The sequence below is a fragment of the Typha angustifolia genome, chromosome 10 (genome assembly GCF_048772165.1).
Source record: "Typha angustifolia cultivar Huaian chromosome 10, ASM4877216v1, whole genome shotgun sequence".
NCBI classification, from domain to species: Eukaryota; Viridiplantae; Streptophyta; class Magnoliopsida; order Poales; family Typhaceae; genus Typha; species Typha angustifolia.
The window spans coordinates 4877241-4890127 of NC_133248.1; the positions used below are offsets into that span (position 1 = coordinate 4877241).

Consider the following 12887-nt stretch of genomic DNA (forward strand, 5'->3'; position numbering starts at 1 on the left):
GACTTTTATGTATTACTATATTAATTTCAGGATCTTTGGCAGTATCTTCCAACATGAGATCAAGACAATGTGCATCACATGACGTCCAATATAAATATGATCTTTTTATCATAAATAATTATCCAGCAGTCTTATGATTTACCTCATTATCAGTAACTATTTGAACTACCCTTTTTTCACTAATTTCTTCTACTACCTAATCCATCAACTGAAAAATATAATTTGCACTTTTAAAGTTAGTAGTAACGTGCTTCAAAAATATTATTCTCATGCCTAAGTACACCAGGAAAATTATTATATTTCTTTTGTTTTGTGTAGTCCACCTATCACACAGTAATGTACAACTAAATTCATCCCAATATTTTTTGAAAGTCTCAATACAAATGTGAAGGTCATCTATTTCTAAGTCAAGATATTTCGTAGTAATATCTTTTGAACTAAGAGACGGAACACCAAACCTTACTGATTTTATAGCATCCACCATGGTGCGATAATAAGGGCTATTAGCTACATTAAAAGAAATATAATTATAGAAGAAAAATTTAGAGATAGCCCTACTAATATGTTTATTTATATTTTTTATCCCTTTTAGAGCTATCTTGATAGTAGTCTGTGTACGACCCATTTTTCTTTAAAGATATGTATCTATCGATCCAATTCTCTTAGACTCTGCTATAAAACTCGCAACACTAGGAGTCATAGAGCTATTTTCCCCATATTATTTTTTCTCTGCATATGAACTGATCTAGATATTTTAAAGGTACCACCAGGTTCACCATTGTTTCTTTTCATCTCCTCCTTTTTTTGTGTATTTCTTCTTTCTTTCATTGCCCTCTTCAATTTGTTTCTCATCATCTTCTTCATTCTGCTGACTACTATCATTATCAATATTTTCATGGTCATACATTAATTCTTGATAAATCATTGACTCTCTTTTTTGTGCAGTTTGTTTATCATTCTTTTTGTCTATTAGATGAGCTAACATTTCTCTTTTAACTTTCAAACTAATTTGAGTGCAAGCTGCTACATTTTTTTGTCTTCCAACTAAATATTTTTTAAGACGGTTGATACTACCACTCATTTTCTTTCTATACCAATTGTATTTGACACACTTTTTGTCTTGGCTAAGAGCAATGCAATGTTGCCAAGCAATGTCTGTATCTTGTGACTTTTCTTTTGGAGCTATTTTAATTTTAATGTAAATATTTAAAGAGCGATCAAATTAAAAATATAAATTATAATTTAAAAAATTAAAAATACAATTTCAACAAATTAAATAATTTAGACAAAAATTAAAATACAATTTTAGCAAATATTTAATCTCAATTTCAGCAAATTAAATAATTCAGCAAATATTTAATCACAATTTCAGCAAATTAAATAATTAGCAGATATTTAATCACAATTTCAGTAAATATTTAATCTCAATTTTAGAAAATCAAATAATTCAGTAAATATTTAGTTACAATTTTAGCAAATTCAGCAAAGAACAATTTGGAATTTAGAGAGTTATTATGTGGAAAGCAATTTAGTAAAGAGAAGAAAAAGAAAAATAGAGATGAACATCAAAAGAAAAAAGATTTCTTCTTGACTTTCACCAAAAAGAAGAGATCAGAGAGAGAGAAAACTAAAAAAAAGTGAAAATTATAGGGCAGTGAAGGAGAAGAAGAAGAACGATAGAAAAAAAAAGAGAGAGTAAAAGAAATTTAAAAACTAAGAGAAAAAAATTTAATAAAATTAAGAAATTATATACCGAAGTTCATCGAAGCCGGAGCTAGATCTGCGTTGCCTAAGTTCGTTGAAGCTAGATCTCTCCATTAAAAAGAGTGAAAGTGTGAAGAAAAGGAGAAAGGAGTGAACAAGAGAGAGAGAAAGAGAGTGAGAAGAAAAGAGTAAAGAGAGAAAAAAAATCAAAAAAGTGGTATGGCTTGGGGACATCAATAATTGATGTTGCTAGGTTGGATCCCGATTTGGATCGGCCTATTCAACGAATCTTGCTTTTTACAACTCAAAACTTTTACAACACAAAGTAATAGTTCTAAGCATTCAACTATATCAATTCAACACAAATCCATACCCAATTCAACCACCAACAATCAACATTAAGTAAATAAATTTAAGTACTATTTTAGTTCTAAGTTTCAACTTTCAAATCTAAAAATTCAATGACAATTATAACATAGTTCAAGTTCACAATTCAACCACCAACATCCATCATCCAACATTAAGATCATAATCCATTACAAACTACAGATAGTTTGAACTAAACAAACAATAACATTGAGCGCTCTATTTTATTGTCAAAAAGTCACGACCCTACCAAAAAGAACAAAGAGAATGTAAATAACTAAGACAGAAAAGATAGAGAGACAAAGCTGGGGTTTTCATGCCAAACATCAACTCAATGAGCCTATAAATCTATCTCTATGAAGAACAAATGGAAATGCATTGCATGTTTAAACCTCAAAACTGCCATAACTGATATAGACCAAATTTTTATTGATATTTACTAACTTTTGATATATAAACATCAAGCATATTAGGATATCATTATCTTGAAATTCAAAATACAAGCAAATTAGATGATTTAAAATTCATAGAAATAGTAAGAAACATAATAGAAAAATCTTGGGAAAATTGATAAAGTACGTAGATTGTCTAAAATCTAAAAATTTGGGAACCTATGATATTTCCCAAAGAACCACTAATCTCCCTAGATATTAAAATCTATACAAGTTGGCCGAGCTTCGCATGCTTTCCAATGTATTTAATTGTATCATAACTATCTTAGGAAAGTACAAATTTGTTGTAGGATATATAAATCTAGAAAAAAAAAGAGGTAACATTATAAAACAACTTCAAAAACTTGTAAATCTTTTAGCTTTACTCCATTATTTATGTATGGACAATATTTGTAATTTGAATCACTCAACTATAAATGAAGAAATGCACGACGATTTTCAATAGCATTTTTAAGCATTAGGTTAGTTAAATTCCATTTTGTAGACACATCTTATCTTAATCTTTTACTATTATTTAAAGAAACTTGTTTAACACACTCAGCAGGATTTTGAATACAAAATTATCTATTTCTTCAGACTTTCTTAAAATGCCAAGTTAAGAATATGAGCACAATAATAAACATGAAAGGAATCACTATCATATAATAAAGCAAATTTTCAATGTAAGTTGGCTCCTCAACAACTCAATGAACAAATCATTTGTAGAGGCATTGTCATATGTTATCCAAAACAACTTTCTCTTGCTACCCCATTCAATTAACAATATATAAATTTTATTAGATAGAGCTATTCTAGTATATGGGGTTGGCATAATATGTTCTGATTGCAGAATTTGACCTGACATGAATTTGACCTGAATCATGATATCTATTTTGAAAATATACAAAAAGGAGACAAATATCATGACATTCATGCTATTGATATGTTTCAACTATCAAATGAATGAATTAAAGCTTTGATAATTAAGTAGAGACAAATATCATATGACATTAATACATTAACACCCACAATTTTATGAGATGATAAATGCATATGAGTTATGATGGTTCAATCAAGACACTAGAATCAAATAATAGTTCAATAGGTATAGTGCTTACAAGCTAATCCAATTATGAAAAAAAAGTTACACCTCATCAACTAAAGGCAACTAACTAAGAAGCAGAAGCTAGCAGGTGAAACAAATGATAGTAAGAGGCTATATTATCACTTTTATAAGAATTGGTTAGTTGAAGAAGAAGGAAAAAAATCAACTAATACGGTCAATGCAAGGCATTGAACACCTAGAATTAGCCTGATCTAATGCAGGAGACAAATAATAACAAGAATGAAGAGTTTTGTTATGTTAATCCATGCAAGTGAGTACATATCCAACTATAGCGCACTTTCAAATTGATAGCATATTGTAAGTTGATAACAAATAGTTAACTCTCCTAATGTCTGCACCTCATACAATTAAAGAATCTTTACAAAATAAGAGTCAAATAACATTGTCAACCATAAATGACTCCTTTCTATTATTAGCACTAGGTCAGATGGCAAATCTAGGGTCATCGAGGTGTCCAACTACCAATCCAATAATTGGATCATAGAAAAACAAGTCAACCTGACAACGGTTGAGAGCATACCATCATCTAAATGATTTTTTTTTCTTTTTCTTCAACTGATTGATTCTTGTAGAAGATATCAAGACCAAAACCAGCCTAACCTATGAGGGTGGCAGGCATGAGGAGATCCTGCCTCATGCTTTCGATGAGGGTGGCAGGCGGCAAGCGTGAGATTGAACTAGCGTTTCAGCAAGCGCCAGGCAGCAAGCAACAGATGGGGACAGCAGGTTCCATTTTCACTTTTGGAGGCAGCTAGAGATGAGGGTTTCCATTTTTGCAATTTTGGGCTTTCGTAGGAGGCAGGAGATTCAAAGAGTGAGTGACTTAGGGTAGGTAAGGTTTAAAGTTAGTTACATATCCGGTTGGCGGTTGACTCGACCTGAGCCAACCCATATACTTAAACGGATCAATAAAATAAACTCAAAAACGATTATTAAATGGGTTAGACAGGTTGACCTGTTTACAACTCGAACCAATTAGACTAAACCTAAACCCAATTATGAGTTGAGTTATCTTATCGGATTATCGAGTTGAGTCAATTTTTGCCACTCATAATTGCAACAGCATCTTATTCTCCTACAACCTCTAGTTTTTCACCATCGGTGTACATGCATTCAATATTTCTTGCTATTATTATGCAGATTTGCAATTGGTCTGATTATGCTATTCAGAGGAGTGAATGCGAACAATCAGTGCTGCTAGTGTCACTATTTGAACTGTTTAAATTAATTATGATCGACACTTCCACCCTCAGTGTGGAGGAAAATATTTAAGGTGCCGCCCAAGGGCATCAGAATGTCATTACAATCCAAGAGTTTGACATTGTATGTTATTCTTACTGTCCATTACTTCAACAAGCTGATTTCTATGTCGGTTTTAGGTTGTTCTATTACTTATAATTTTTATCAGACAAATTCAAGTATCATGCCATTTATTGACTTCATTCTTCATGCTTGAATTTCTTTAAGATCTAAATTTTGACAAAGATCTTCATTCTTATGTTCTCCTTAAAGCTTTATCGGACCTTTTTCCAAAGACTTAAAAGCCCAGCCCTACGCCTTCAAATCCACTGCCACCATCCCTAACTCCTGTGTCAACACCCTCATGTCCAAGGCCCTTGTCATCTCCTTCACCTATATCTAATGTCATCCTCACCGATGGATCCGATCTCCCCTACAACACCACCATCAACTCCACCTCTTTCTTTGGACACCACTGATCTCCTTACCCCTATCGCTAGCGCCAGTGACCTCACCTGCATATAAGTCGAGATCCTCATCATTTGAACCCTCTTTGGCACCACCAACACCTCCATGCTCTTACCCACCGACCTCTCCCTCACGTTTTCGGTTGTTGATGGTGGAGCTCAAGGACAACTTAGAGAGAGAGAATGAGAGAGGAAGAAGAGATAGTGAGGACACTTAGATCATTTTACACCTCAGGTTAAGTTAACTGATGTATATGGTTGCCTATGGGTAAAAAAATTAATGTTAGGGTGTTTTTGAGAGTTTAACCCAAAATGTAGGAGTCGAATGGTAAGTACCTATAAGGTATGTGTAAACAATAATAAAAGCAAAATATAGGGTGATTTTAATCAATTTCCCCTTTTCTTTTTACTAGCATTAAGGGTGGGCAAGACTTAAACCTTTGTGCTTCTTGGCTTGCTAAAGTGTTATCATGATTTCAAGTTTGGTGGGAAAATCTGTTCAGGCCAATCAATGTGATAGACAATCAATAATCAAACCTAGATTGGCATAACCAGAAAGGAAGCAAATTTGGTAGCTTCTTAAGATGATATGGTTATTTCAAATAGCAACTTCTTCACTTATTCAGACATATGGAATTCCAAGAACTTTCATGCAAGGATTGACTTAGTGGCATAAGCCAGCATAACTAGGCAAATTCCACACCAGATAGACCCACACTTGCCAATAAATTGTATGAAATAATGAAACAACTTGGTTAGGTTGGTACCACTGGATACCATCGGTACAGGGTATCAGTGTTGTAATTTCCTTTTTTATTTCCCAGCAGCTTAGTGGCATTGCTTACTGTTCTCAACGTACACTGGAGTGACTGGGAAATCACCCTGTCACTTTATACTGTCCTGCAAGTTCAGTTTGCTAGGAAGTCACTAATTATGAAATGAAAGTCATATAGCTGAACCTCACTTATGGTTCTATCTAGAGTCACATTAGTTTAGAAAAGAGCTTGTAACTTGCATGCATCTTCAAGTGGCTATCCCATTTTATTCATGTTTTTTTCCAAAACAGGATGCTGAAAATCAACTATCAATCATGAATCTGTGGGAAGTTGGGGTTCCTTGGAATATGGAATAAGAACAACTGACATTTAAAGGGAAATAAGAACTTGAGAACAGGAGGAAAATTATCTAGATTATGACATGCTTACCAGCCCAGGGTTACCAAACAAATGTGCTGCTCGTGAGCAGTTTTACGTTTCAATCAAAATTTTCAGCATGGCCACCCTTGATAGGTTGGTCAAGGAAACATCTTTGGCTTGATTAACATCAAAGATTAAGTATAATTGTATAATAATGTACCCTTTGTTGAGTTACTTCTAAATAATAATATTTATGTGAGGGTGTAACATAGGAAGCTAACTTGAGATTTAGCAATTGATTGAAGTTAGGTACTACGACAAGAACCTATGGTATCTCTCTTATTGTTACCAATGTAAAGGAATATCTTGATAGTTAATATACTCCATGTTGGTATGATGACCCGGTGCCAAACTGGCACAGATTATTCTACACGAGGTTGTCTCGCTCCACCTACTATTCCTATGCAAATTTTGTCACGACTCAAAATTGGAATCATGATCGGTCATGTACCTCAATGCATTTGAGATGCACGAAGCCTTAACTAATATTTTTCTAAGTCCCAAAATAATAAAAATTTAAATTATGAACAACTAATTCCAATAATTATAATCCAATAATAAAGAAACGTCAATGTCATCGATAATGTGTTATCGATCAAACAAAATAACATATGGTTTAGAATAAAATGTCTAAGACAGCCAATGGACAAAATAGTAAAATCTTAAGTAGAGGTGAGGTCCCAGTGCATCTCCCTTAGTCACCACGTGAATCAGCACTTGAAATATTAGAAGAGGGAACCCGTGAGCCAACAAATATAGCTTAGTGAGTGAAATCCACTAAAAAACCAAATAAATCTGAATCCATAATATAACTTTAAAAAATAAAATACAAGTCTAATAATATAAAATGAGAATCTTACTAAGCTTGCTTATGATAACAATAGTAACAACAGTACAAGTAATGACAGAACAAATCATATCTCATAACATGGTTTGTGTCATGGATGGCTATGCCGACCGGCACGGGGCGTGCCGGTAGGCACTTGTCGTGCCGATGGCATACCGGCACATGGCACCCCTCCTAATAGTTCCGCCGCTCACCGTTGACCTCGTTGTCGAGCTACCCATTGCCGATCGCCATCACCGTCGGGTGTCTTAGCCCGAGGGAGAAGGAGAGACCGAGAGAGTGAGAGAGAAATTGAGAGAGAGATCGAGATAGAGAGATAGAGAGATCGGTTAAAACTTAAATTTCTCTCACTCTCTCTCGGTCTCTCCTTCTCCCTCGGGCTAGGGCACCCGACGGCGATAGCGACGGCGGCGGCTATGGCGACAGCAACGGTGATCGACGAGCGGCAACAGCAAAGGTATCTCTTTTTTTTCTCTCTTACGGCACGGCCGGCAAATGCTGCGGCACATGCCGTGCCGTGCCGACCGGTGGTCGGCACGACCATCGTTGGTTCGTGTCCATATGCTGAATTTCTTTCAATATTAATAATAAAATCATATGTCTCAACATTGGACTATTCTTGAAGATCCATATCAATTATAAGTCACCTTGATATGCATTCGAGTCTTTTCCTTATAGTTAATCTACTTAGGGTCACCAAGGTATCAATATATAATAAACTCACGCCATCTTTTCTACTAACCATAGAGAAAGAATAGTCACCTCAGGGAGATTTCTAATCTAGTCTAGAAATGTTCTCTAAATAAGAGTTACCTAAACAGATCATATGCTGATCAGGTATAGGATTGTCTCCTGGACTTCAAGATAGTCTTGAGTTACCACAGGGAGATGCACGAAAAATATCTAGCCTATATCTGTTCTCAAAGTCCTGCCACTTATCAATTATGTTCTTCCACTAATATTATCGATCATATAAATAACTATATGTACTAAGTATAGCAACGCAGTGGGTCTTATATTTTACACACAGAACATAATAATGCGTAAAAATATAATAATATATTTGCACACTGAATTATATGTAATCTGATAAAAAGCACAAAATATAAGACGAATAAATACGTAAGTGAACCCACCCACTTGTGTCTAGTTGAAACGACTAAAATCTCTAATCCATAGATTAAGAAAAGTTACCATATTTAATAATAAATAAATAACATATTTTAATTTAACTAATATCATGATTTCTAAAATCTAAAGCTAATTAAATAGATAAAATGGGTTGGTTTAAGCCTATTGGATTAGCTAGCTGGCTCGTAGCCCATTAAATTTCGATTAAATGGGCTGGGCAAAGCCCAAAAAAACAAAATTTAGCAATGAATTGGGTTGTGGCTAATAAGGTATGGGTCGGGTCTTGGATCCGAAATCCAACCCAACCCTGCAACTGAAAAAACGAAGGGAAGGGGTTTGGCTCGATCTAACCCGAGCCCCACCCTCCACTCTTCTTCCTCGAGAAGATCAATACGAGGAAGAGAGAGAGATGAGGGGAGAGAGTCGACTGGCGACCGCCCCCGTCAGTGGTTACTAGCCACAACCTATGCTCCCTACCACGATTGTGACCACGACAACCACACAAGGTGGAGGAGAAGCTGTCAATGACAACCAACGCTCCTAACTCAAGGTCGGCGGCGATCTGAGCTATGAGGGCTCTAATGAAGCATGCCTACAACACGAGGCTAACAATACGACACTTTAGCAAACAAGCAGTAGCGACTCGAAGCCGCCAATCGACTCGATTCATCGACGATGCCACTTCGCCCCGAAAGTAGGTATTTTAATTCTAACTTATTAAACTTAAATTAATTATGAGGGACTGGATAGGGACTACCTGCGAGTCGTTGAGTGGTCTCCACTTGCTCTGACAGTGCTTCGGCGATTTGATTTGACAGTGGGTGCTTCGACGGGAAGAAAAGAGAGAGAGAACCCCCTATACTAGGGTTAGAGCTTTAATTTATAGGATATATTTTTTAAATCAAAATCTGAGATCAGATTTGGATTTGGAGTGGCCGAAATCTCTCGGCCACTCCTCCGTCATGTAACTGCGAAGGAGAAGTGAAGGGGCGTGCACATGCATTGTACGTGCGACCCCCCTTTTTTTTTTCTGGTTCTCACAACTTGGCATAATTGTGTCTATGGGTAAGAGACACTCCTTGTGCCACTGACTTGCTATGTCTGTTTACATTAAAAGGTCACATGCAAACTGATTTAAAGATAACTAAGATTCCAACATTGTCAAACAAGATTTGATAATACCTGATCTTTCAGTTGTTGAGCATGTGCCAGAAGTAAAATTAGATATACTTAAACTTGTTTAACCTTACATAATTTTACATATATGTGCCAACAATAATCCGGTCAAATTATGAAGTTGGCACCTTTGCTATAAATTTCATTATCAATAATTGGATATAGCAGAGAATAAATGAAATTAATCGACCATGGTTGACATTAGATCAGAAAATGCATAGTTATCATTTCTTCTATTTGAAAGTAAATAGCATCTTAGTTTGGATGTTCAGTAGAATTATTTATTCCAATACAGCGGAATTACTTTCGTATATTAATTTTGTGTTTATTTTTTCTATTAGGTTGCAGTTTTGCAACAAATCTCACTGTCGGTACATCCAAATGAAGTAGTCGCAATTGTAAGAAAGCTAAATTTCACTATCATTTCTATTATGTAAAAAATCACATAACAGAAGTAGATCTTTTTCATTGTATATTAGGTTGGCCTTAGTGGAAGTGGGAAAAGCACACTTGTCAATCTAATACTACGTTTATATGAACCAACAAATGGTCAGGTAACTTTCTGGTTGGTACCCTGAATATCAATTTGAAAATATTCATAGTAAATGGTCATAATTTGCAAAATGGTTTGATCTGTACCCTCTATATTCCTTATTGCAGATATTAGTTGATGGTATCCCACTTAGAGAATTGGACATCAAATGGCTCAGGGAAAGAATTGGCTTTGTAGGACAGGTTATAAATTAACTCAAAAAAATGAAATTTACTAATTTGTTTGTGAATATTGTTTTTCTTTCAGATCACTAACCTTAACTTCACCTGATATTTGCAGGAACCACGCCTTTTTCGGATGGATGTTAGTTCAAATATAAAGTATGGTTGCCCGAGGGAAGTCAGTCATGAAGAAGTGGAATGGGCTGCAAAGCAGGCTTTTGCACATGAATTCATATTATCTTTGCCCAATGGTTATGATACTCTTGTTGATAATACTCTTCTTAGTGGAGGTCAAAAGCAACGGATTGCTATTGCCAGGGCTATTCTTAGAAACCCTACTATCTTGATTCTTGATGAAGCTACAAGTGCACTGGATGCAGAGAGTGAACATTATGTGAAGGTAAACTCTTTGGAGACTATTCAATTATACCAAGAGTTGGTTAATCCAAAATGATTTTGTACTATTGGCTTGATTCAGGGTGTCATTCGATCAGTCCAAGATGGATTCAGGACAAGGAGAACCGTGGTTGTCATTGCACACAGGTACTTTCCAGTGCCATTGACCCTATCTTCGTAGAGCCTTAGTGTCAGCTAATAGAAATTGAATTTGACAGACTATCTACAATTCAAGCTGCTGATAGGATTATTGTAATGGATAGTGGAAGAATTGCTGAGGTATGTGTATCTAATTCAATATCTGTACTTTAGTAATCTGTTGCAGAAAGTAGATGAGCATGAATTCACTGCTATAACAAAACAACAAACAACCCTATAGTCCCCACCCTATGGGGTATGTGGATCCCTTTCTACCTTTCATCTCTATTTTGTGCAAGGAACACAAGTATAAAACATGTTCTCTTTGATGCTAAAAATTTATTTATGAACTATCCAATTTCAACAATAATTCATTTTTTAATTTTTATGCTTCTGAACATACTAGGTAAGCGGCACTCTGACAAGATTTAGATATTTGCACAAAGCTAGTCAGGATCTTTGTTATTTTAGTGTTGCACTGATATAGAACTATCAATGATGAACTGATGATTGTATTAATGTTCCTAAAGCACAAGAGGGAACGAGGGAGTGATGAAGATGGATTAGTAATCTCATGTTGGCCTACTTTTGAAAAATTTATAGATAGGATCCTAGAATTTCACAAATCCAGATCTTAAATTTCTGGTTTGCATTAACAATGAAATCATGTCTTGGGCGTTCCCTCTCCTTTCCTCTTTACTTTTCTTTTGTTACTGAGGACTTGATCAAATCTATATCCTTCCACATTGCTTATAGCCTTATACTGAAGATTTTCTATTTCAGGCATGACTCACATGATGAACAAAAATGTCTCTGTAAAGTTTGTCACTTATAACTAGAAAATATTTTGTGTCTATTCAGGTGGGCAACCATAGGGAGCTCATGCAAAAGGATGGATTATATGCAAGGCTAGTGAAACGACAGGCTGATGCATTCGCTTAGCCGCTGCATTACTGAGTTCATTTGTTCCATCGAATTTTTATGATGGACTAGGTGAACACTTGGAGGCATAGGACCTGTGCAAGTGTACTGACAGTATCTATTTCTTTTAAATATCATTGAGGTCCATTTTTAAGAAAGTGAGCTGAATCATAGTTATATTTCATTATAGCCATGAAACTACAAAGAGGAAAATGTGAGGAGTGAATTATAGAGGCCAGAAATTTCAGATGGAGTGAGAGCAAGATTAGTTAGTCTTGACCCACATTACTGCTCTTGTCTAACTCCAATATGAAGTCTGAATGACGTATTCTCTATCTATCTTTGAACCCCCAAAGTTTGGAAGAAGTGAAGAATTATACTGCAAAACTAGGAGCAATGCAGGAATAGATATTTGGTTTTGACATTCAATTCATCATAAGGACACTTCGTCTGATTGCAAAACACCATGAATGAGGTATCTAGAGCTTCCCAGAGGAGGAACTTATATACCTGCTAAGCTTGAAGGTGATTAGTGCCCACTTCCACCATTGTGGTGCAATGCTAGAGATGTAGCAACTTATGACTGGAGGTCAATGATTTGAGTACTTGTGAGCGTGAATTTCTATTTTAAAAAATTAAAATGATTTACGCATTTATGTGCTCCGTTTCCTATTGTGGATCATTGTTTACTCCGTCTGTGCTCTATTTTCTGAGAGGGTCAATCTATATATTCAACTTATGTTTCAGGGAAGTCTAACATGTCTAATATATGATTTGCCTACATGCTCGTGATTAATTAAAAAGAAACAACAAATAGAAAAATTGAGAGATTAGCGCCGCAATTTCAGGGGAGATAGGAATCCTTGTTTGATAGTTTTACAGATATAGAAAGTCTTAAGTCTATGTCAAAAAATAAATTTGATTTGGTTTAGGAAAACCTATACGAATCATATTTAGGAAACCACAATCAAGTATGAATTGGAGATCTAAATACTACTTTAATTATAAAAATTGAACTCAAGTAGGTGACTGAAA

The 12887-nt window shown here is 35.2% G+C and overlaps 1 protein-coding gene across 1 annotated transcript in view; it reads left to right on the forward strand.

The window, feature by feature from the left end:
• LOC140769374 (ABC transporter B family member 26, chloroplastic-like) overlaps nucleotides 1-12522 on the forward strand; it is a 55992-nt gene extending 43470 nt beyond the window's left edge. The window contains exons 12-18 of the mRNA XM_073110066.1: nucleotides 10025-10081; nucleotides 10163-10237; nucleotides 10344-10418; nucleotides 10516-10797; nucleotides 10876-10940; nucleotides 11012-11072; nucleotides 11793-12522. Coding sequence (XP_072966167.1) covers nucleotides 10025-10081; nucleotides 10163-10237; nucleotides 10344-10418; nucleotides 10516-10797; nucleotides 10876-10940; nucleotides 11012-11072; nucleotides 11793-11873 — 696 coding nt within the window. The 3' untranslated portion in view covers nucleotides 11874-12522. The remainder of the gene's footprint in view (nucleotides 1-10024; nucleotides 10082-10162; nucleotides 10238-10343; nucleotides 10419-10515; nucleotides 10798-10875; nucleotides 10941-11011; nucleotides 11073-11792) is intronic.
• The last annotated feature ends 365 nt before the right edge of the window (nucleotides 12523-12887 follow it).